Source organism: Thermochaetoides thermophila (assembly GCF_000221225.1).
Source record: "Thermochaetoides thermophila DSM 1495 unplaced genomic scaffold scf7180000011816, whole genome shotgun sequence".
Taxonomy (NCBI): domain Eukaryota; kingdom Fungi; phylum Ascomycota; class Sordariomycetes; order Sordariales; family Chaetomiaceae; genus Thermochaetoides; species Thermochaetoides thermophila.
This window is the reverse complement of record NW_006383032.1, coordinates 3,117,275-3,139,687: the sequence shown is the minus strand read 5'-3', so window position 1 is coordinate 3,139,687 and position 22,413 is coordinate 3,117,275. Positions and strand designations below refer to the sequence as shown.

Genomic DNA, 22,413 nt, shown 5'->3' with positions numbered 1-22,413 from the left:
ACATTCCCACTGGTCCGTCAGGGACGGAGGGGATAGATGAGGGTTTCGGACGGGCCTAAGCCCTCAAACTCCTTTTCCCTATGCGGGACTTGGGTCTCTCCCCCCAACAAGCCAGTCCGTCCCAGCAGATTGGATGGTTATGTGGACGTGGAGTGGAGTACAGACGTCCAAACAGTCTTCGTCATCCCCTCGTCGATCCCCGACATCAAGGTGACACACGACGTCTGCATCTTCCCCTTGGTCTCGCCGACTGGCCGGGTCGGTGTCGGTGTCGTGTAGGTACTGATATGCGGCTGATGGGGGAAAGAAGAGGGTCGGCAAGTGCCGTGATGTTGTGCCTGTGTTTGGCATTATCGTATCGACTCGGTGCCTCTCTCGTACGAGCTAGGGATCGGGGATGATTGGATGGGGTACGAGGATAGAATGTCTCTGGCTCCGGCATTGGAACTTGAGACGCGAAAGTTAGATGATCCAACTCAACGGCGGCGAGATGGGATAGGGGTTCGTTCATTGAGGGGGGTGTCGATCTCCGAGGCTGACACGTGGGCTATGTACTGGGCTGTCTCCGAGGAAATTATGTGGGTTTGGGGCTTGGGAGCATGCAGAAGAGGAGCTGTTACCGTGGCGTATTGTTACCAACAGGCTGGGTCGAGGAATAATGGCTGGGCTGGGTAAGGGGTTGGTCAAGTGGTTCTCACCGCTTTTGCGGAAGTGGTGTTGATCGCTTCTCTGCAGTGTCGATCTACTTACTAATAAATGAGGGGGTGAACCGCCGAGGGGGAAGTTTGGAACAAAAACAGGTAGGCATACATGTTAAGGAAGAGTGATACAACTGTCTGGTGTTTCCTAAACAACGACCACCAGGATAAGTGGTTCCGGAGAGTAGGTACGGTATCCACGGAGTTTTGGCTAGAGCGTCGATTTTGGCTCTCTAGTGTGACTCAGAGGTGGATAATACAGGGACGTATGTTTTATGAATTTCTTATGCTACCTGTGGCGATAAACTTATTCTATTTCCTCATGGGTAGGACAGTCTGACTTGCCAGCAAATGGAGACATACCTACATTGTAGAACATACATGATATCCTTTTCTTACGTCTCTCTCCCCCCCCCCCCCCCCTTCCACCCCTCCCTCCCAATGGTTGCAGCGATCATGCAGGCAAGTAGCCGTATGCACAATATGCACAATGACAATTCAGTGAGCTCCATGCATCTTGTAAGTGCTCGGCGAAAGAATTAGGAAAGGATCCTCCCTCTCCTCTTGTGGGTCGAGAGTAAGGTAGGCAGCGCAGAAACAATCAACCATTCCAACTAATTGGTTGTACTCGTTTTCTTTTTTTCCACTGGAGTTCTTATGGCGACCTTCAGTACAGTGTTCCGATGACATGAGTCGGAAAACCTCTGTTAACAGCCGTAAATAAACCCGTCCGCAATGGCGCCAGCACCAGACTCCGCTCCAGTCAGACACAACCCAACCCTTAAGAAAATCCCTGGAGGGAAGAACAAACTCGTCAAACAACTGACTCCAATAATCTCATTCAAACTCTCCGGAAACACCATGCCATACTGGCTTCCTCCTTCGCTACTATGCAAAAGAGAAGCCTCTACAAGCTTCCAAGCTGAAACACTTAACCCCAACTCTTTGATCCAAATGGCTCGAGGACCTCGAACAGCCATGAAGACCGTGAGATGTGCAAAAAAAATAAAAATAAAAATAATTATTAAAAGTAAAAATAGAACCATAAAAGTTGAAATCAAAAAGTCATCAGTGAACTTTATAGGAAGAGAGACCATACATAAAGGAGGGGAGGGGGTCATTTGCGTTCCCGGCATATGGAGGATAGGGACTAGAGTCCAGTAAGCTTATTAATAAGTGCGAGTTAGAGAATGAAAACGAAGTAGTTGGGTAGGCTGATTTGAGATTCACTCTTCCTTGTCATATACAGATTTATTCTCGACGGATACTCGAGTGTGGCGTGGTTGGTTGGTTGACATATTATATGGTTTCAGCTGGCATGGGGCAAGGTGTGAGTCCCTAAGCCAGAAAGAACCCCATTCTGTTTCCTTTCGTATTGAAAATTTGGCTTCCTTGACCAGTGAGCGAGGTTGAAAACGCTAGATATATCTCTGCCATGATTACCTAGGCGGGTAGGTAGGTAATCGTCGTCTTTTATCCATCATGATAAAAGCTAGAGGTTGCAGTGTTAGAACACTCCGCCATTATCACACTCATACAATACGACCCCCTTGTTTAGGTAGGTAACCGTACCTTCAATGACTCCATTGTTCCCTCAGTCACCTCTCTGGGCTCATGTTGCTGCTTACAAGCTGTTTGGAGACAATATTTGGCATGGCTGGATATGGATAGTATTATCTAGTATGCTATACTAAAAGGAATGAACTCAGACTCAACCAGGAACCGGTAAAGCTTTGTTGCATTTAATATCATCTAAGCCTTCTTCATTTTGTCATGCCATATCTGTAATTTTCTTTCTCTCCAAAAGACCCTGCCTGTCTAGACCCTAGGTTCCTAGCCTAATCTATCATCCTACTTTCTCCTCTTCCTTATTGTATCATGATGCTCTCTCGGATGTGCGAATACCGATATTACCACAGAAAAGAACCGAGAAAAAAAAATAAAATGTTGTACCCAAACAAGTAGCGAAGTGGAAAGATGAGGTGTTGGTAGGGCATTGAATAGGCTGGGCCAAGAGAAGAGGGCATGGCTGCATGCCGGCCCTACACATCATCTCTCCCATCATCCAAGCAACAACCAACCCACCAAACAATTAATCAACCCCTTGAACGGTAAAGCACAAAACACATGCCATCTGGTCATTCTCAGAACCCGCTCTCCATCGGAACCCAACCAAGCCCAGATCATACCCGTTATATTCCTCATCATCCCATGCCCGAATCCAGAGCCGATTTTTAGCATCGACATCAACACCAGGTAAAAACAGGATTCCTCGCCTTCACCATCTCCAGCCGTTCCACAATCACCTTCCTCCTATTAGCCTCCATGCCCGTCGCCGCCGCGTATCCCAAATCCCCACCCTCTATCTCAAACTCATCTTCTTCATCCCTATCTCCACCACCACCGACTCCACGGTCCCAGTTTTCGTCTTCACTCCACCTCCTTGCTGCTGCTCCACGACTCGAACTGGAGCTGCCGTGCCGGGAGTGTCCGTGATAGAGCTGCGCGGCAATGCTGTTGCTTTCGCGACGAGCAGCTGCGGTGGTGGTGTAGGACCATATTCGTTGAGGCTCGGCAGAGCCGTTACCTGGTGTGCGGCCCGGGGCATACATGTTGAGCGCTGCCTGCCTGGATGACAAGGACGAATGTCCCTCTGGGTAAGGGGTCGAAGACGACGCTGCCGCGGAACCGTTCACTAACGCCGGAGAGACGGGCTCATCAGCCAGCGCCAACTCAAACCTCCCCGGGTGAGGCAACTCCGACGTAGAAGTCGGCATCGACGCTGCGGAGGGGCTCGCCATCCCCAACAGATCTCCCGTGGGCGTCCCAGCCGGCGCACTCGCCGACTGCTGGTCCTGCCCGTGTAAAGCAGCGATGTCCATCTCCTCTTCCTCCTCCTCCTCCTCCTCAGCAATATACCCCGCCCCTGGATTACGGTTCAACCTCTCAGCCCGTCTCCTCATCTCTACGCTCGCCACCCTCATCGGCACGGCAACCGGGACGTCGACCAAATCATCCCACACACAGACCTTCGGCCTGCGCGTCAGCTCCAACGGCCCATGATCTGCCGTCTTCAGCGTCTCAACCACGTTCCACGCCTGCCCCTTCATAACCGCCATCTGCTTGGCAAACATGCGCTCCTGAAAATCCGGATCCACCTGGAACACCTTCCTCAGCCTGGCCTGCGTCTGGCTCCACCACGCGGTGGACGTGAGTAACGGCAGGAAGTGGTCGCGCGTCTTTTGCGAGAATGGTCTACCGATGAGGTCGACGGGGAGGAAGAGCCAGCCAAAGGGGAAGCTGCGCCATGCGTCGGGATGTTTCCAGGGCCAGGAGAGGGAATTGTCAATAGCACCGATGGTGATTTTGGGTTCATGGGGGCCAGAGGGAGGAGGCGTGGAGGGATCCATGGGCCGTTCCGGGCGGTAGGGGTAGGAGACGCGGGTCTTGGGGGGTGGGCGTTTGGAGAGGTCGACAGGGCGGGGCCCGGGATCGGACTGTTCGTCTGCGGGGTCGCGGTCGGAGACGTCCATGTTGAGATGGATGGGTTCCGAGCGGATCGAGACGGATTGGGTTTCCCAGTCGACTTTGATCATCCAGTTGTCTAGGCCGCGGTCCGTGTTGCGCATGATGTAGTCTAGGATGACCAGCTTTTCCAGCTCTTCGCGAAACGCCTGCTTCAGCGTCGGCGTCCAGACAAAGTTCTCTGGGCTGAGGGTCTGCGAGCGCGGACTCTCGTGCGCTGCGTCCTCATCGCTATCACCGTCATCATCCGGCGGGGCAGCGCCCATGGGTCGACAGCTGTCGGCCCAGCGCCTGCGACGCTTGCGGTGCGGGTCGGTCGTGCGGAAGCCTGCTATGTATTGGTCCGGCCAGGGGTGCTCGCGCAGGAAGAGGTTGGCGTCCTTGTAGCCCTTAAGGAAGACCTGAAAGCTGCCAGGCTTCGCGGGTAGCGGCTTGCCCTTGCGGGAGTGGTTATAGCGGTCCCAGAAAGGGTAGTGGAAGGACTTGGACGAGAGGTAGACCACGTCGGTATAAGGGACGAGGTGCGTTCGTAGCTGAACGTCGAGGACATACGCGGCGGCTTCGCTGACGTAGGAGAGGTTTGGGATGAGGCTGAGAGGTTAGCGACGTTTATAAATCGTAAAATGTAGGCGACATACCATGCCCTCCCAAAGAAACAAGGAAACAGGTTCCGATGAATCCACTTCGTCCACTTGGGATTCCCAACCGCATACGGTTCCTCATCCTTCGGTTTAAACACACCGACCACCTTCCCCTCCGGATTCCTGGCAAAATAACTGCCCGAACTTCCCTGAGAAATCATCCGCGGATGCACGCCCTGCCGTATTGCCGTCCTCACGCTCTCAACAATTTCCTCAAACTCTTCCTTACTCATGTACCCCGGTTCTGGGTTATTCAACTGCTCGGCTGTGACCGGCCGTATCCCCTCGGGCGGCACAAACACTGAGTGATGTATCTCCAGCCGTTCATCCTCCCCCTCTTTCTTCTTCCTCGTCCGCTTAAACTTCGACGCGATCTCATCGGCCCAACGCTCGAGCCGGGCATTGATGGCCTTCAAATCGACTCCCGAGTTGCGGCGTCCGCGACGGCGGGATCGGGAACCCCCGGGGGCTGCTGAAGAAGAGCCGATGATGGAGGATCGGCGCTTCGGGGTCGTCATGCCCGAGTGTGGACGCGGCTGGCCGATCGGCGCGTAGCGTATGGTTGATGCCGGCTGCAAAGACGCATAGCTGGCCATCAGCGGGTCGTCGTCGGACTCGTCGCTATGGTCGGCTTGCGCGAGCCGCTCGTAGCCTGTTGTCGCTGGGCGCGGCATGATGGATCGGTGGAAAAGGAAGAAGGGGGGAAGGGGGGAGGGGGGTAGGGTCGGGTCGGGGCTAGATCGTGGCGTTGTCTTGGTTCACAAATCGAGATACAGGCAGGCAATAAGACTCATGCCATGATAGTCCAGTGTAGTTGCGTGCCGAGAGTGATCCTCGAAAATGACGGATGATGAATCAGATGATGACGATGATGATGATGTCTCGATGTTTCGGTTGTCACCCGGTCGATGTAGAATCCGCCAATCAGAGCAGCCGCAAAGGTCTGATATGATTTTGATTAACAAGGAAAATAAAAAAAAAAAAAGTTGTTGTAAACGACGGTCAGTCAATCATTTGACTGGCGATAAGGCATAATGGCATCAATTGGCTGTTGAGCTCTTCCACAAGCAAAGTGATCGATACATGGAAGCAGCGAGATGGAGTTGCGTTTCCTGACAAGGATGCAACATAATCCTCTTCCGTCAAGAACATGCTAAAAGAGACATCTTACCAGGACGGTGTCATGGCTACTGCTCGGGGCCGCGGGTTTCTGCTTGGGCATCCGGCACATTGGTCCGTGCAGCAGCGGCCTGCTCACCTTCGGTACCGTAGGTGTGTGCACGGCATGGGACACCATCACGTTGTGACGGTGGCAATGGTACACCTCTTTCACCCCTTTTACTCAAACCATGGGACATGGCTGCACTCAAATATTTCCAATCGCCGGGTGCCCTGTCTGCCATACCGCAAGTGTTTGATCAGCTGTTTTAGTGGCTTTAATCAAATACGGGTCAATGCCCCAATGGCGCTCCAGACTCGCTCAGACCATCCGTTCTAGGCATCTTCTCCTGTCAATATTCTCAAGGATCTAAAATGAAGGGTTAAAGAGTTGTCATTTCACGACTATCAGAGCTTTTTATACTGAACATCTCTCCGGAGTAGCGAGCAAGGTGGAGAGCTCGCGTAGAGATGCTGCCGGCCAACCACCCTCTGTGGATCAGGCTTGCCCGATTCCCTTACTGGGGCTGGTCTCGCCTGCACCAAGCGGCCCGCGGGCTCAGGGCTAAGCCCTTATGGGAGCCAAAGCACCTAAGGGCTCAGGGCGTGGCTCGGCCTGCCCCCTGTCCCTCCCAAGAAACGACGAGTGCCTTCCCCCGGACATGCGTAGCTGGGCGCACTAAACAAACCCCTCTCGGCCTGCTGGGCTGGGCACAGTGCTAAACCGTTCCTTGAGAAATTCTCCCGTCAATGCCTCTCGCGTTGGTTGGCGGAAGCCTTGGGCCACAGAGACTTCTTAGAAAATCAAAATCAAACCTCTTCCGGAGTAATTTCATCTAAAAATCATCTTGTGTGTTACCTCCATCGACACGTCCATTAAGACCCGCTAGGCGATCACGGTTATTATCGTGGGCAAGTGATCATCTTCTGCACAGTTGTGACAGTACGTCTTTGCTTGGCTTTTGGTATTCCCGAAGTCTTGAACATTTTGTCCTTGGTGAAGATCTGCATGTCTTTGTTCAAACCCGGATACTGCTTGGAGAAGTAAGTCTAATGTCTTGAGCACATGACTGCAGCCTCGAAAAAGGTGTAACAGGAGTTGGAAAGTGCTGGGTCTTAAAACAAAGAGACTATCGGCTACAAAGCCGTCAAATAAAGGCAATTTTTATGAGAGAGTTGAATCCTCCAGCACGAAGCCATATGCCGTCCTGAAACCCTGAACGGATTGCTAACATTGAACTACAAGCGTTCTCACCAAGCAGAAACCTTAGAGCTTGTCGAGAGACTGAGAAACATGTACCTTGGTCCCGAACATTCCATTCCGGTGCTCCTGACTTTTTGTTATAGAAATTCAAAGGTTGATCTATAACTCCCACGCGCATCAACGAAACAAACCTTCGGTTAGGTGTATCTTGCCACGTCAATAGCGACTAGCTTCGACAACCTGCATAAATCTTTTGACGATCTCGATTCACACTGCATGACCTCACCTCAATTAGCTCAATCAGATCAGATCTGACCCCCCAAACGGCCCCGACCTACCAAATCACCTCCTAAGCAAACCCCCTCATCAATTCAAGCCCCCGACCAAACCCGCAATGGGTGTCCGCAAAGTCATCTTCTGCTGGCGGGTCCGCCTGACCTACGCCTGCGGGCACCTCTTCGAGTCGGCCACGGACCACCGGTGCGGTCCCACGCGACAGGGCTGCATGGGCTGGATCACGAACAAGGTGCTCGCCAAGCAATGCTGCGACTGCGATCCTGATGGGGGGAAGAAGGGCCTGCACGAGGACATGGAGGCTGCGGGCGCCAGCGTAGGGAGCGAGACGCCTCTGGCATCGGCGACGGTGGAGAGAGGATGGACGTTGTTGGAGCCGGGGAAGGAGATCGGGTCGAGTTCGGGGTGGGGGGAGTGGGAAGGGTCGGGGATGAAGAGGAGGGGTGATTAGAGAACGGCGTTTGGAAGATGGTAATTGAGTTGGCTTGGTGATTGGATATAATGGAAGAGTTGGATACATGGGTACTTCCGGGGTTGGGAGACAAAAAGTGAAAGGGAATACTTGGTAGTTTATCATACCATTGTCGTATTTGAGGGAGGTTGTGGGCCTCTAGTGGTCGGTTGGGCGGACACACATTTGTTGCGATCGGATATTCTTTTGTTCTTTTTATGCGGTTTTTTCTTACTATTTATTTATTTATTTACTTATTTATTTATTTATTTATTTATTTATTTATTTATTTTACTTTTTCTTCCCCTTCGACTCGGATAACATTCTTTGACCCTAGTGAAAGGCAGCTGCCAGCTCTCAGTCAAGCATCGACAAAACAGCATCCGGAATACGACCAACTCGGATGCAGCCAACCGACCTGGAGAAGCAACACCCAGTTCAAAGCTCGGGTCGACTTAACCTCATTTGAATTCACTTTGTTCACATCTCTTTTTTTAAAAAAAAAGGCCGTCATATTTGTTTAAGCCTATTGTTTGTTTGTAATTTAGAGACTTCCCGGCCCTTTTTTTTTTACACTTACCCACCCTCCACACGCACAACCATCCATCTAATGACTTCAAAATGGGACTGGATAAAATCTAAACAAAGATAGAGAGGCGTCTACCGCCTCTCTCTTATTACCTTTGTTTGTTTGGTGAAAAGGGGGCGGAGAAGAAGAAAGCAGGAAAAAGTGTCGACCGCCTCAACCTGATCAAGGGAAGGGGCAAATAAGGGGGGTCGAAGTAAGGGAAGATGCTTACCGTCTTTTCCAGACGCGTACCTCTCCTTTCATGTGAGGTTTTGCTGCTCTTCTATGTTTCGAAATATTCAAGTATATTTATTCAAAGGCCTGGAACTTGATCAAGTGCGGAAACGGACACCACTGTCTTAGTCTGGCTTAGAAAGATGTCTCAGCGCATTTTGAGCAATCTAAATAGCCCTACTGTCGTTTCTGATTATATCTTGGTTTCATGCAAGGATCTTATGCTCAGTTCCTCGTTATTTCGCTGCAAAGCACAATAACACTGCCAGGCGATTCTCAATGTGATCATGGTGCCCAAGGTAATAATCTGTATCATCATAGCTGTTCCAATCCCTAGATTAGGTAGCTTTCATTTCATCTCTCAGTCAATATCATCGCACACGAAGTGAAGACACCGATGCCTTAAGCCATTAGATTGGTATCATTAAGTCCCGTGGAAAACACTATACCTGGCTGAGTAGCTAAAGTCATGATCATCATCCTCCCGAAATCCTATAATCTTATGTCATGATCGACTTAAATCTCTTTGCTTTCCTCGGATATATCATCAACTGATCACTCATTAGCTAAGCAAGGTAGGGAGAAACCCAGATCCTTCTAGGATTCCATAACTTTCTGTCTTTCAATACCAAGCCCAAGCACATAAAAAAAACCCTTCTAAATCACTGTTCATCATGCCATCGCTCCCCGCCGTGGATTAGACCGCAAACTCTTCATCCTTGCTCTCAAAGAGAAGAAAGGGGAAAGACCTGAGAGGATGACTGAAGCCGAAGGGCTTCTGAGAAGAAAATAGACTTAGAGGACCGTGCGCTTCGTTCTCGTAATACACAACGTTGTTGAAGAGCCGCACCCGGTCAGTGTGTTTCAGTGCTCGAACCACTAGTCTGCCGATCCTCATTCCGGTTTTAATAAATTATGATGGCCTGAATGCTGAGTTATCACACCCAGTTCGGATATTATCATTATATACGGATCCGTAATCATCAAAGAAAAGAAATGAAAGCATGAAGATCAGAAAGCCCCATCAACCTGGGCGACCATCACCAGGCAAGAGATGTACTAAATGTTGTAATGTTGCACCAATTTGAGTGCTGTGAATGCATGAAAAGACGCAATTATCAAAAGACGGGGGTATCTAGGGGGGGGGGTATAAGAGTCATGGAGAAGATCATGAGCTATGAACAGTTCAAAGGACTCCCATCATAAGATTGCACGGCCGAAAAAGTCTATAGGTAGTAAACACAGATCTGAAGGTCATGAAATCGGTGACCGAGAACTGTTGAAGCAGTCGATGGCGGAAAAGTGTAAAAGTTAAGGTTTCATGGCCAATGTAAGACGCTGAGGAGGATTAGTTTCTCCCTCCCCCTTTTTTTAATTTGTGTCCATGTGAAATGTAAAGGTAGTAACACAGATCTGAAAGTGAGGTCGTCAAGTTGCGGTGACTGGAAAAAGGAGACTGTATACCAGTCGCTCATAAGAAAAAGTAAAGGGTTCGAGTCCGAGACAGGTACGATACGTTAAGGGTGGCCAGATTCCTCTCTGCATCAAAGCAAGATTATGTAAGAGTGACGATGTTACTTAGTCAAGAAGGTTGTAGGTTCAAGTTGGCCCGAGAAGGGGAAGAGAGAGATGTTGGATGACGAGATAAAAAGGTATTCGACGCCAATGATAGACGTTGAGGGTTAGTTTTTTTCCGGTCATGTGGGCCAAATGTTGGAGCCGCGACGGGGTCGCCGCAGTGAAGGTGATTATGAGGCCAAATCGAGTCGAAAAGGTCGAGGTAAGTGTGAAAGGTAAGGTCTCGGAAGATAATTCAACTTACTGACTCAAGAGCCCCATCGTCCATGTCAACATCATAGTCATTAGATCGAGTCGAATCGGAACTGCCAGGAAAAGCAGCAAAGTGTAGTCGTGAGAAGGTAATTCGACTCGTCGACTGGACGACTCTGGTCAAGGAAGTGCCCATGTGACAGACTTGGCCTTCCCTTTGCCCTTGAAACCTCCCGGTTTGAGGATCGGACGAGGAGGGATCCTTTCAAGTTCCAGGCTACGATGATCCGAAGAATGCGTCGGCGTCTGCTCCTCCTCAGGCTCGACTAGCGGTAGTGAAGTGAATACATGAGTATTCGACACCTCTGGCTCAGCAAATCTGACTCGATTATCTGTCTTAGCCTTCTTGGGGAGCTCAACGCGAGTCTTGGACTGCTTTTGAGAGTCAAACTGCGCGCGGATAGAAGCCTTGTCCTTGTCCTTCTCGGGCGATGCATTCGGAGCTTCGTCAGCTTCAGGGAAATTGTAAGGAATAATCGCTGGGTTGTCTTGAACGGGTTCGTCATCGTCCTTGTGGACTTGGAACGACCACTTCGCCTTCATTCTGGCTCTAGTTTCAGCCATTGCGGAAGACTCGGCCTGCACATCTTCATGGTGCTGAATTTGAAAAAGGCCCGTCTCCGAAGTCTGGGCCTGAGACTGACGCTTAGTGTTCTGCTCGCCAGACGATCGTTTCTTCAGAAAAGAATTTGTCTGAGACAAGAAGCAAATCTGGAACTGCTGCAGTGCCTGCTGTTTACCGGCAGCAAGGATAGGAGACTTAGTCTCGGGATAAAGCCGCTCCTGAAGAGATCTAGCCCGAGCATGAGCCGAAGACTGCGACGCGATCGAACAAATTTTGCGGAAAATCATTGATGAAGGGTCTCCTCGAGCCATAGCGTACCAAGCAGCCCTCATTTCGCGCAACAGCTGAGCCCTCGTCTTAAGCGACTCCTTTCCCAGCACTCCACGACCAGCTCGGGGAGTGTGATTCAGCCAGTTGACACCTGGGTCGCCCAACATCTGGTTCCGGACATATCGACTCAACACTGCCTGTCGCTGTTGCTCCTTGCGCATCTGGTCCTCATACTGCATGCGCCATTTAAACTTCAATGCCTCCTTCTTGTGGGCCTCAGCCTGGGCCTTCCTAATTTCAGAAAGGTAGAGTGTCAACTGTTCGGTCCTATCTCTCTCCAGATCGTCATGGATCTGGACCCAATCTTCATAATATGGAGAACGACGCAGTCCACGACACACACCGCACATAAGCTCAGGTAGAGTCGCGTCGGGACCATCGCGACAGCGCCACCAGCCACCATTCTTGCGCTGCAGAGCTGTAGGCCAGCCCTCGTCGGGGTCGTGCCACTCTTTTGTCCACGGCCTGACTGTTTGGGAGCGTAACAACCTCTGTTCGTAGGCAAGATCAGGGAGATTGCTCAAGATCAAGAGGAGTTCCATGTAACGCTCGAGCCGGTCCGGGGACCGGAGCTCAAGACAGATGGTGCCCTTAGTCTCGAGGATGTCGAACCATTCGGGAATCCGTTCGATGCTTTCAAAGAATTCTTTTCTGAAAGGATGATTGCGGAAAAGGTTTAGGGGTCCGGGTTTAGCAAACGGCTGGGTGCCCTGCTGGGGGTTATGAGCCGTCGATTGGTTTGTAGACTGGTTCGTGGTCTGAGTGGCATTCTGGCTAGCTCGATGGTGCTGAGCAGGTTGGACAGGTTGATGGGCTTGCTGGCCAGCATGAAGGTGAGAAGGAGGTTGGATATACTGTTGGGTAGGTTGACGAGGTTGTGGACTAAAGTCTTGATGAAGAAGCTGTTGGGCCGGCAAATGGGCTTGCTGGCCAACATGCTGGTTGTGATGGGGAGGATTTTCGTAATCTTGGGGAAGTTGCTGAGCGAGCCGGGCTTGCTGGCCGACAGTCTGATAGTTCTGAGAAAGTTGGGTGTATTGCTGGCCTTCCTGACCGGCCTGTTGGCAAGGTCGAGGAGGATTCGGGGGAGGCCGAGGAATGCGCTGGCCAGCAGGATAGGGGAATGAACGCTGATGAGCAGGGTGCCAGTGTTGGACCTGGCGTGAGCAATGTGGAGAATGCTGAATAGGTTGCTGTATTTGCTGGCCGGCATGTTGATGCTGAGCCAACTGCCGCACACGCGGGTAAGAGCCATGTTGATTAGTAGCAGGCTGCGGAGCGTGGTTCTGATGGTGAGGAGCAACTCTAGTGGTCTGCTGGCTCTGAGACTGGACAACCTGGACATTAACAGGACGTCTGTGGTGCTTCTGGCCAGAATGGGCGGCATGGGCAGCGAAAGAAGTTTGCTGCTGAGCTTGCTGAACGCTCTGGTTACCCTGCAGCTGGGCAGAGTTCTCCTAAGACTGCTGTGCCTTCTCCTGGGCAAACAGGGCGGTCAGCAAGCTGGGGGTGTTGACCGGCAAGTTCTGCTGCCTCCAGTTGGGAGTCTTCTCCCTCGGCTTCTTTTTCTCGCGCTCGTCGAAAAACCGCTTGGTAAAGTCCTTGACGGCGTCTTGGGTCCTCTTCGGTTGTTCCTTCAGTGGGCCATAGACGCCCGTCAGCATGCCCTGTTCGATCTCGGCACCGATGCGCTCTTTTTCCTCGGCCTCTTTGATCTCGCGGAACCGGTGCTCGTCGATGGCATTGGGGAGGTCAAAATCCCAGCGGCCCGCATTCGCGACCAATTCGCCCGCGTAAGCAATGGTCTGTTTGAGGGCGCGGCGTCGTTTCTCCAGCTCCTTCTTGACTGCTTGAATCTCGTAGTCCGTCTCCCTGATACGCTGACCAAAGAAGTGGAAGAGCCGTTGGTTCTGAGGACGGCAGCGTAGAGCCACGAGGTCTGTCCGATGCTTCTCCATCATGTCGCACCTCTGCTCCAGAGCCTTCACCTGCTGGTGCTGGACCACGATCTCGAGGTTCGACTCGTTCATGGCCTGGCAAAAGGCTCGGGTCTCCTTCGTGTAGCCATCGACATACTTTTCGAGGAAGTTCGGGTCGAACGGCTTGAGAACTGGCGCGTACTTAGCCAGTTCTCGGTCCAGCTCCTTGTTTGACTCGTGAAGGTCGGGGGGTGGCCATATGAAAAAGGGATGGCGGGCCGAGCTCATGCCAAAGCCAGGTTGGGCCTCTGGGTGGTTGGCCGGCAGCTGCTGAGCAAACAGAATTGTCTGTTGCTCGTACGTCTCCTCAACAAGACCACCAACAACGTGGGTTCTGCCATCGGGAAGATCGACCGTCTCGTATTGGTGGTTTTCTTTATCCTCTTCCTCGCCATTGATGACAGCCTCGGGCAAGTCATCGATGCACAGAGGCTGGATTTCGTTGGCAGGGCTGGCCTGGTTGAACTGACCCTCCTCGACGACCGAAGTCGGGGCAGACAGATTGCTAGGCTGGTTGGTGCCCAGACGAGGAAGGACGACGCGGACGCCTCCTTGGGGATGAACTCGGCGCGGCGGGCGAGGGATATCATCAGAGAAGGCACCGCGCATAGCCTGCTGGTGCCACAGCCGGGGGTGGTCTCGGGATCCCGCCAGAGGAATATCGATGGGGGCCGAGCGGGGGATGTCGGGTTCGGTAGCCAGCTTCTTCTCTGCTCCGGCGATTGGTAGAGCTTGGGTGAACAGGGCGCCGGCGGGGTGAGTCGGCTCTTGAGCTTCGGGACGCCAGGCATCCCTCGGCTTCGGCTTTCCTACGTTCACGGAACCAGATCCCGGCGACGTGATGGTGGTTGTGCAGGCGTCAACCGAGTAGCCGGAGTTGCCTCCGGCAACAGCGGAAGACGCCTGAGTCGAGACGTTTGAGTGCGTCTCGGGCGCTGCGGAGCCTGCGAGGGAACTATGGACGGGCATGGCTTGGGCAGCCTCTTCGGGCTGTGACTGTTGTTGGCCCCAGGGGCGACCAAACAGCAGGGAGAACATTGCAAGGCTGCGAGTGGGAGCCAGGAACGGACGCAGCCGGGCGTGTGAAATTTGAAAAAAAAAAAAAAACGCCGGGGGCGGAGCACAGGCCCCAGGCGATGGGAGAGAATGGCAACAGCGGATGCAGAGAGAATACCTGGGCAGCTCTGGTGATCATTGGAGCGGGCTGTTAGTGAATTCGGATCTATTGATCCATACGCCGGGTCACAAAGTAGTAAGGAGAAAACTCACGAGAAAGACTGGGAGGAGGGGAAGAGGCCGGAACGCAACACGGTGAGCTTGCAACTGACTGTAAGATGCATGTTAGTGAGCTCAAGCAAATTGACCAGATGAAGGAGAAATCAGAAGTGATGCTCAATGGATCAGATAAAGTCGAAGTAGTGTCCTGAGATGAAAATAGGAGGATGAGGACCGTTCTGAGACGCTTTACACCTCGAGAAAAGCGGGAAAAAAAGATGGGATCAGGCTAAAGGACTCGACAGGAGTAGGAGATTTACACAAGGCGACCGTGCTCCTCGTGTCAAAGCCATGAATGATATTCAAGCTTACTGTCGTCGTGTCCGGGACCGACTCGCACTCCTCCCCCTACGATCTCAAGGCAATTGGCAAGCAAACTTGAGACCGATGGAAATGCACAAACACCTACATTGCAGTCACCTTGTGTAGGCGAAAAGGCGCAAACCAGCCACCAGAAGAAAACCAGCCAGCTGGCAATGTCCTTGTGAAGAAGAAGACAACTATGTTGGCGATGTAAACAGGGTGTGGAGCCAGGGAGGCAGTGGAGAAAGGGAAGGCAGGCACAAATGGAAGGTGTGAAGAGGGTCGCGACTTACACGCTCAGAGCACTGGGGCAGCACGGTGTTTTTACAGAGTAGCGTGGATGCGACTGCCTAAGTCAGGCACGTGCTCAATGTCTGTGAGGCGTGAGGAGCAGATTTTTTGTTTACAAAGATACCTAAGGAAAGTAGATACCTGTTATAGTGCAATTCAGGGACTTGGGTCGTGACGCTTATCCCCCGAGGGAACGGCAGAGGAGGGCTTGATCATGGCCTATACAGCTTGTTCAAACTTGACAAACTCATCTTTTGCTCTCATAGCGGGCGGAGCAGCGACATTACACAACCGTGCAGTAGCATTGGGCGGATGGGGAGCTTTTGAACTTCATGTCCTGTCCACGAGCTCCGATCCCCTGGAGAGCCAACCTTAAGCATACTTTGCTCTCTTTCTGTGCTTGGGATTAACTATCAGCTGTGGAGATGATTCCCATGCCCATACGAGACCGCTGCTGTTGGCCACGTTGCTGAGAGACCCAGAGATAGCACCTTCCTTCTTGGAGAGAAAGTTTCCTAGAAGGGCACGTGGTCAAAAGTGGTCAAAAAAATAGTTGACGAAGAAGTCGCGATGTTTTTGTGGATAGTCCCGTTATGTTGCTGCTACTGCTGCTGCTGCTGCTGCTGGGCTCATTGCCTGTAGGATAAAAGTTGTGGGTTCGTGCCTGACTGTTGACTGTCCTGGCTATGACGTCCTGTATTGATAATCGTGTGGGAGGGGCGAATCGTGCACCCATTCGTGACGAGGAACCCTCCCTGATGGCAGCAATGAGCTTCTTCCATTAGTCTTTCACTGAAGTATCTTGCTCGTGTTCGCTCATTGTTGATACACCGTACACGTTTTTTGTTCAGGATCATGGAGCCTTCAACCTCGTGAAAATAACCTTTCCTTCTAGCTCTCCAGCCCTGAAATCCTAACATACAGTCCCAAGTTAAAAAAAAAAAACTTGCTCCAAGAAAGCCTACCTGGCACAACTCACGAGAATGAAACCCCAAACGTCCTTCGAGAGTCCCCAATGATGTCACCGGGCCAGATACGACACCGAGAGCAGTCAATAATGGCGTGGTAAGAGAGAGTCTCTTGCGTGCAGATAATAATGAAGAGCACAACCATAAAACTACCTAGGGACCGGCTTCAGCTGAGTTCTGCGTAGCTCGGCATTGCTAATATCTCTGATGCTGCTGTTCTCCAGGAGCCAAAAAAATTTAAGCCCGAGAAATTAGTTCTTAGCCTGAAAACATTGTCCCGTGGTACTGGACGTGCTTCAGGCTAGGTGCTGACTGCAAGACATGAGTGATAAGTGCTTTGGAACGACTTGGCTAAAGCAACGAAGTGCATTGCTTCGTCCTACCTTAGCATGTCTGTATGTGAGTGAGTGACTGACGAGGGGTATGGTGCACAGCTCTGCCAGCACTGGGCCAGAGCGCTGCATCAAGGCTATGACGCCGATAATGTTCTCTCGAGCTCTATAACCAGTTAATAGATAGTTTCTTCTTTTGTTCTGAAACCAGCAGTAGCTCCTTGTTGCTTTCGAAGGGACATCAATATGTTCTTCAGCCCGGCGGGCTCCTTCATCCTGTAGGGCGCGAAAAGCGCCAAATGTCACTTTAAGAAGCCCAAAAATTTGCATGTGGACAGATACTCACGAGGGCAGTGGCCCAACCCTCACCATCTCCTGCATCCTTCTCTGGCGGTACATCTCCTCGGCGAGCATATTCTTTTGCTTCTTCTTCTTGAGCGCCTCTATCTTTGCAAATTGCCCCTTCGCGCCATGCCTAATCTTGGTGATCATATCCGTCGCCCGGCCTTTGCTCACGTCTTCGGGCCCGAGCTTGTCGTTAGCCGGGCGAAACTTGTTGAGGAAGTCGAGCTGCGCCTGTGACGCGGGCTGCGAGCGCCACGACGCTTTCGTGGCGATGGCAATGTAGGGGTAGTGGTGGCTCGCGTAGTTGTCAGCACCGTGGACGGCGTCGGGGAATGTCTCTGCGGTGAGGATGTGACGAGGGGTGGCGTAGGGGGACTTTGCTACGCCGGGAGGAAGGGCGCGGACTTCATAGGCTTTGTAGACGATCTTGGGTTCGGCGGGTTCGGAGTGATTCTTTTTTGAGGACTCTTCTGCTTCTTCAAGTCTTTCTAGGCGGATGTATGTCCCTCCAGGGCCGCTGAGGATGAATTTGTGTGGCGAGACCTGCACCCAGCTGTGTGGGCTGATGGAGCGGATGTGTTGCTCGCCCGAGGTGTCAGCGATCAAGTCGAATATGGAGTCGTACTCAGTGAATGTGACGTCGTAGGACCGTCCGGATGGGAGAGGCACCTTCTGCTGTGCTTGCAGTGCGGCCTCGCGCGCCTTCTCTGCCTGTCGTCGGTCCCGCAGCTCGTACATCTTGCTTGCCGTCGCCTCCTCAACAATCTCATCCGGATCCAAACCAAACAGCGTCGGAGTCGTAACGATACCCGTTTCCAACCCCGAAACCATGTCAATAATATGACAATTCTTCTTCCCATCATGCAGCCTCATCCCTCGTCCAATCATCTGAATCAACAGATTCCTCGACCTCGTCGGACGTGCCAACACAATACAATCAATATTCGGAATATCCGTCCCCTCCGTGAAAACACCGCAGTTCACCAGCACGGGAAATTCCCCGTTCTTAAACGCATCCAGCCTCTCTGCCCGCTCCCGATTCGGCGTGTCGCCTGTCACAAACCGCGCGTCAATCCCGTAATACCGGAACCGTTGCGTGAGCGACACAACATGGTTCAGGTCCACGCAGAATACTAGCGTCGATTTGCGACCCTGGCTCTGAGCCTTCGCCATCCACGCGCGCACGACGATATCGTTTAGCTCGACGGTGTTAACCGCCCGGGATAACGATTCCGTGTCGAACTCCCCGCTACCGCCCTTCCCACGGCGCTTGACCTTCGACAGGTCGGCTTTCGATTCCACGGTGGTGAACACCACGTCGCTGAGCCACTTCTCCCCGATCATGTCGACGTAGTCTTTGTGGTAGACAATCTCGTCGATGACCGCGCCTAACCGTAACCCGTCAAACCGGCTGAACGTGGCGGATACCCCGACGAGGTGGGGGGAATCGTCCTGTTTGTGTCGCAGCCCTAAGTGCTCTAAGACTTTCAGGTATCCTGGGGCGACGATGTGGTGCGCTTCGTCGACTAGCACGAGCTTGATACGCTCGGGGTCGAATTTTTTAAAGCGGTCTTTGGATAGAATGCTCTGCAGGCTGGCGACGGTGATATCTGCGCGGCCGGACGCGTGGAGCTTGCCAAGTTCCAACTCGATGGTTTGGTTGGGGTAGGCAGCGGCGCAGTGGCGGGCGGCTTGCTCAACCAGCTCGCGGCGGTGGGCTAGGATGAGGGTTTGCGTTGCGGTTGGGGTGCGAGGGGGGATACGGGATATTAAGTGGGTGAAGATTACCTCGAAATCTTGTTAGTCACTTTGATTGTGAGTGAGAGAGGGGGAGGGTGAAATGATGGGGAAGAAGGGGGGGGGGTAAAGAAGAGAAGGGTTAGTTACGGTTTTGCCTGCGCCCGTGGCTAATGAGATGCCCACTCGTTTGTGTCCTTTTTCTAAACTGGTTACTACACTCTGGATGCATTCCTCCTGATAATCTCTCAATTGGACTGGTCGGGGAGCAGCAGGCTGTTGAGCCAAGTCGGGTGAGAGAGGAGCAGCCTTTTTCCTTCGTGCCCAATGCCCCGCTGACGTTGAAAATCGTTGTTTTTGTGCTGAGAGTCCCCAAAACAGTCTAGGTATTATGAGAGCCCTTTTAGGCCTCAATCCCGCCGGGAAGAAGAGCCGCATTTTTTTTTTTTGGCTGAGTTTCCTATATATAAGACATGGCGGGGGTTGAGGATGAAGAATGAGGGATGAGAGTGATGCTCTTGGTTTCCAATTGATACAGGGCGAACAAAGCATCGAAAATGGGCCCCTGCCAAGATATTCGGGAAGGACAGGATTCCTTGTAAGGGATGTGATTGGCTCATTTAAACAGTTAAGAGATTATGTGAGCACTGTGAAGGACTGTGGCAACAAACAGGCGCAAGGTGAGTTTACTTTGACCTGCGCTCATGATACCCATTTCATTCTCATCCGACATTCGCAAACTCAATCCTGGGCACTTGTTTTTCATTGCAAGTCTCAAATTTGAGGCTGAAATGAATTATTACCAGATATAGAGGTTTTTCTTGATTAACAACTTACCATTTTTGGTGCAGTTAAGCTGACGCTGCAAATTTTCACCGGAACTCTGTCATTCCAACCCTCCAATAAACCCAAATTTTTCATCGCATTGTGAAAGATGGATGTTGATGAAAGCAGTCATGGCGACCAGAGCTCAGCCCGAACGACAAGAAGCTCAAGGTCAATCCCCATAAGACTGTATTCAACTCGACCGCTGCCACAAAGGGCTCCATCCGACGAAGTCCCCGAAAGTGATCCCGAGCAAGGAGATGTCGAGGATGAGGGGGAGGAGGGTAAGGGATCAGACAACGAAGAATACGAGCACCAACAACATGAACTTAACCAAAGCAAAAATGACAACCACCAATATCCTCTAGCACACCAAAATCTTAACCTCACCACCTCTTCCCAGCCCCGCCGAGCTTCTTATTTGTCGACCTCCTCCCTCAACAGCCTCTACAGCCCCTCTATCTCCTCTATCTCCTCTAACTCCTCGCATGCCCACCAACCCCAACAAACCCACAAAGCATTCCCCGCCTTCGCCTCAACCCCCCACCGTCATCCTCCACACAGCATCATCCCCCCAACTCCGTCACAACCCCTTCCCCTTCTCAGCTCGCCACTCAAACGCCCCCGGGCTCGTGGAGGGAGTTCAGCATCCTCCTCTCCAGGAGGCGCCTCCGATTACGACAGCCACGGTCCTGAGATGGTAGGTGTAGAGGAAGAGAAAGAGGAGGGGTCAGAACAACCCCCCCCAAAACGCCTCCGCCACCCCCCCACAAGTTACAACCCGTCCTACCTCGCCCTGCTCAACGACGAGATCCTCTCTGCCGCAGAGCATTTCACTCCGCAGCACGACTGGGACACTCCTTTACAGCCCTCCCAGATTGGGCTAATCTACTGGACGGATACCGAGAAAACACTCTTCTTCGAGGCACTTGCCAGATTAGGACCACAAAACGCGAAGGGGATCGCAGAGCGGGTACGCACGAAGGGGGAACTAGAAGTGATGGAGTACATCCGCCTGCTGCAAGAAGAACGTGATAAGTGGAAGAGGGATGACGTGGTTGTTTTGCCGGAAGAAGTCCCCGCCGCGGTGGAACTAACCCAAGCGTGTTGTGCCGCGCTGGAGGAGGCCGCTGATGCTGTGGCCGCGAGGCAAGAGACTTATGAGGAGGGTGTCGAAAAGAAGAAGTGGGGAAGCGGGGTGTGGCTTGTGACGGAGGGGAACTTAGACTTGGTGGAAAGGGATGGGCGGCTTAGAGAGGCGGCGGAGGTGTTTAGGTTGAGAAATTGGTTGCGGCTCAGCGAGAGGATATTTATGAACTCTACCGTGGAGGACTATAATTGGGTGTTTGTTCCCACTGAGGACGGCGAGCCGAGGAAGCCTGCGATCCGGGCGACCGCGGTGCAGGATTTTCACGCGATTGTTGTGTCACTTGTCAGGAGAGTTGTTGCGGCGGCATTGTATGTGGCCGAATCGAGGATACGGATTAAGAAGAGGATACATCCGAGGACGAGGGCGTGGGTGAAGCCGAAGGACGTCGAGGCCGCTGTCTTGTCGTTGGGGTTGAGGACAAGGGCGGATAAGTGGAGGAGGTTTTGGGCGACGTGCGCGAGGAGGTTGAGGATTGATGTGGTCGATCAAGGGGAAGGGGATGAAGAAAAGGTGATGGATTTTGCTGAAGTCGAGAGGGCGTTGGGTGTTGAGCCAGAAGTGATACCCCGTTATGAAGACGAAGACATGTCCTCCTCTGAAGATGAAGGATCGGAAGAAGAGGACCTCCCTAACCTAAAAGACGAACCCTCCTCCCCAGCATCCAACACCTCCATCGACCTCGCCGAGGCCCCCTCCCGCCCTCCCTCTGCAACCTTTGCCAAAGAAGAAACACCCTCAGATCCTGAAGATGAAAATGAAAAAGCCACCATCGACCGTGAGCTACTCGAACTCCTGCACCACTCCGCCCTGGAACTGCCCAGTTCCCGCCGGGCGCGTGATGCCCTGCGCAAGCGCCTGCGGGCTGAACTCCGACACGAGGCGCATGCCGATAAGCTCGACATGATTGCGTCACAGAGAGAAGAAAGGATGTTGTGGGCGTTGTTGGGCAAGGAACCACCTGTTCCGTTAGGCGAGGATTGGGAGGAGGGAGTGGAGGAGGATAAGGTGAAGGGGCTGGGAAGACGGACTGTGGAAGAGGTTGTTCGAGCGTACAAGAGGGGAGGCGGTTCACGTAGAGGGATATCGGAGGCGCCAAGTCGGTGGGAGATGGAGTGGAAGTTGGAAGAGCAGAGACGCGAAGAAGTGGGCGAGAAGCACTGAAACGGAGTGTACGAGACAAAACGAATGCAGAAGCTAAAGGGATAAAGTAGTCATCAGTGTAATGTTATGGATAAATCCAGATACCCAAAATGCCAGAACAACCATCATGATACCAAAATCAAATATCTCATCCCAAAATTCCCTACTTTGCTCCAAAAATTTCATCAATCCTCTCCCTCCTATCCCACACCTTCTTCCCATCGCTGCTCCTTCTGAAGTACACAATCCGATGCTGAGGAATAAACTCCTCATCCGTCTGCTCATTCGTCCATGCCACCAAAGGCTTCTCAATAATCCCAATAAACCTATCCTCATAACCAACCACATAATCTGCTGCATCTATCGACGGATCCCACCTGATTCGCGAAAGCACGTCCGACGCAGGCCGGAGCTTACCCGTCTTCGCCGTCGGACTCTCCTGCCTCTTCTGCTGCGCCTGCTTCTTCCCCCTCTTCTTGCTCACCCTCTCCTCTACACCCTCCTCCTCTTCGCTCCCCTCCAGCCCAAGCTCCTTCATCTCCTGCGCAATCTCCTCCTCATCCTCCTCCA

The 22,413-nt window shown here is 52.3% G+C and overlaps 7 protein-coding genes across 7 annotated transcripts in view; 2 read left to right on the top strand and 5 right to left on the bottom strand.

Annotated features, from left to right (window-relative positions):
• Positions 1 to 2,944: 2,944 nt before the first annotated feature.
• Positions 2,945 to 5,538, bottom strand: CTHT_0029460 (phosphatidylinositol 4-kinase-like protein; the record flags this gene model as incomplete). The annotated part of the gene is made up of 2 exons (XM_006693338.1): positions 2,945 to 4,814; positions 4,862 to 5,538. The coding sequence occupies 2 exons, from the start codon at positions 5,536 to 5,538 to the stop codon at positions 2,945 to 2,947; spliced, it is 2,547 nt and encodes an 848-aa protein (XP_006693401.1).
• A 2,082-nt stretch (positions 5,539 to 7,620) lies between these two features.
• CTHT_0029450 (uncharacterized protein) lies at positions 7,621 to 7,971 on the top strand (the record flags this gene model as incomplete). The annotated part of the gene is made up of 1 exon (XM_006693337.1): positions 7,621 to 7,971. One exon carries the CDS (start codon positions 7,621 to 7,623, stop codon positions 7,969 to 7,971), a length of 351 nt encoding a protein of 116 aa, XP_006693400.1.
• A 2,752-nt stretch (positions 7,972 to 10,723) lies between these two features.
• CTHT_0029440 (uncharacterized protein) lies at positions 10,724 to 12,753 on the bottom strand (the record flags this gene model as incomplete). The annotated part of the gene is made up of 2 exons (XM_006693336.1): positions 10,724 to 12,149; positions 12,302 to 12,753. The coding sequence occupies 2 exons, from the start codon at positions 12,751 to 12,753 to the stop codon at positions 10,724 to 10,726; spliced, it is 1,878 nt and encodes a 625-aa protein (XP_006693399.1).
• A 202-nt stretch (positions 12,754 to 12,955) lies between these two features.
• CTHT_0029430 (uncharacterized protein) lies at positions 12,956 to 14,515 on the bottom strand (the record flags this gene model as incomplete). The annotated part of the gene is made up of 1 exon (XM_006693335.1): positions 12,956 to 14,515. One exon carries the CDS (start codon positions 14,513 to 14,515, stop codon positions 12,956 to 12,958), a length of 1,560 nt encoding a protein of 519 aa, XP_006693398.1.
• A 2,473-nt stretch (positions 14,516 to 16,988) lies between these two features.
• On the bottom strand, positions 16,989 to 19,568 carry CTHT_0029420 (helicase-like protein; the record flags this gene model as incomplete). Its single annotated transcript, XM_006693334.1, has 2 exons — positions 16,989 to 18,779; positions 19,566 to 19,568. 2 exons carry the CDS (start codon positions 19,566 to 19,568, stop codon positions 16,989 to 16,991), a joined length of 1,794 nt encoding a protein of 597 aa, XP_006693397.1.
• A 94-nt stretch (positions 19,569 to 19,662) lies between these two features.
• CTHT_0029410 (SANT SWI3, ADA2, N-coR and TFIIIB'' DNA-binding domain-containing protein) lies at positions 19,663 to 21,864 on the top strand (the record flags this gene model as incomplete). The annotated part of the gene is made up of 1 exon (XM_006693333.1): positions 19,663 to 21,864. One exon carries the CDS (start codon positions 19,663 to 19,665, stop codon positions 21,862 to 21,864), a length of 2,202 nt encoding a protein of 733 aa, XP_006693396.1.
• A 142-nt stretch (positions 21,865 to 22,006) lies between these two features.
• Positions 22,007 to 22,413, bottom strand: part of CTHT_0029400 (uncharacterized protein) — a gene marked incomplete at both ends in the record, with an annotated part of 3,728 nt that continues 3,321 nt past the window's right edge. The window contains one exon of the mRNA XM_006693332.1: positions 22,007 to 22,413. This exon is cut by the window's right edge and continues 24 nt beyond it. Within this exon, the coding sequence (XP_006693395.1) occupies positions 22,007 to 22,413 (407 nt within the window).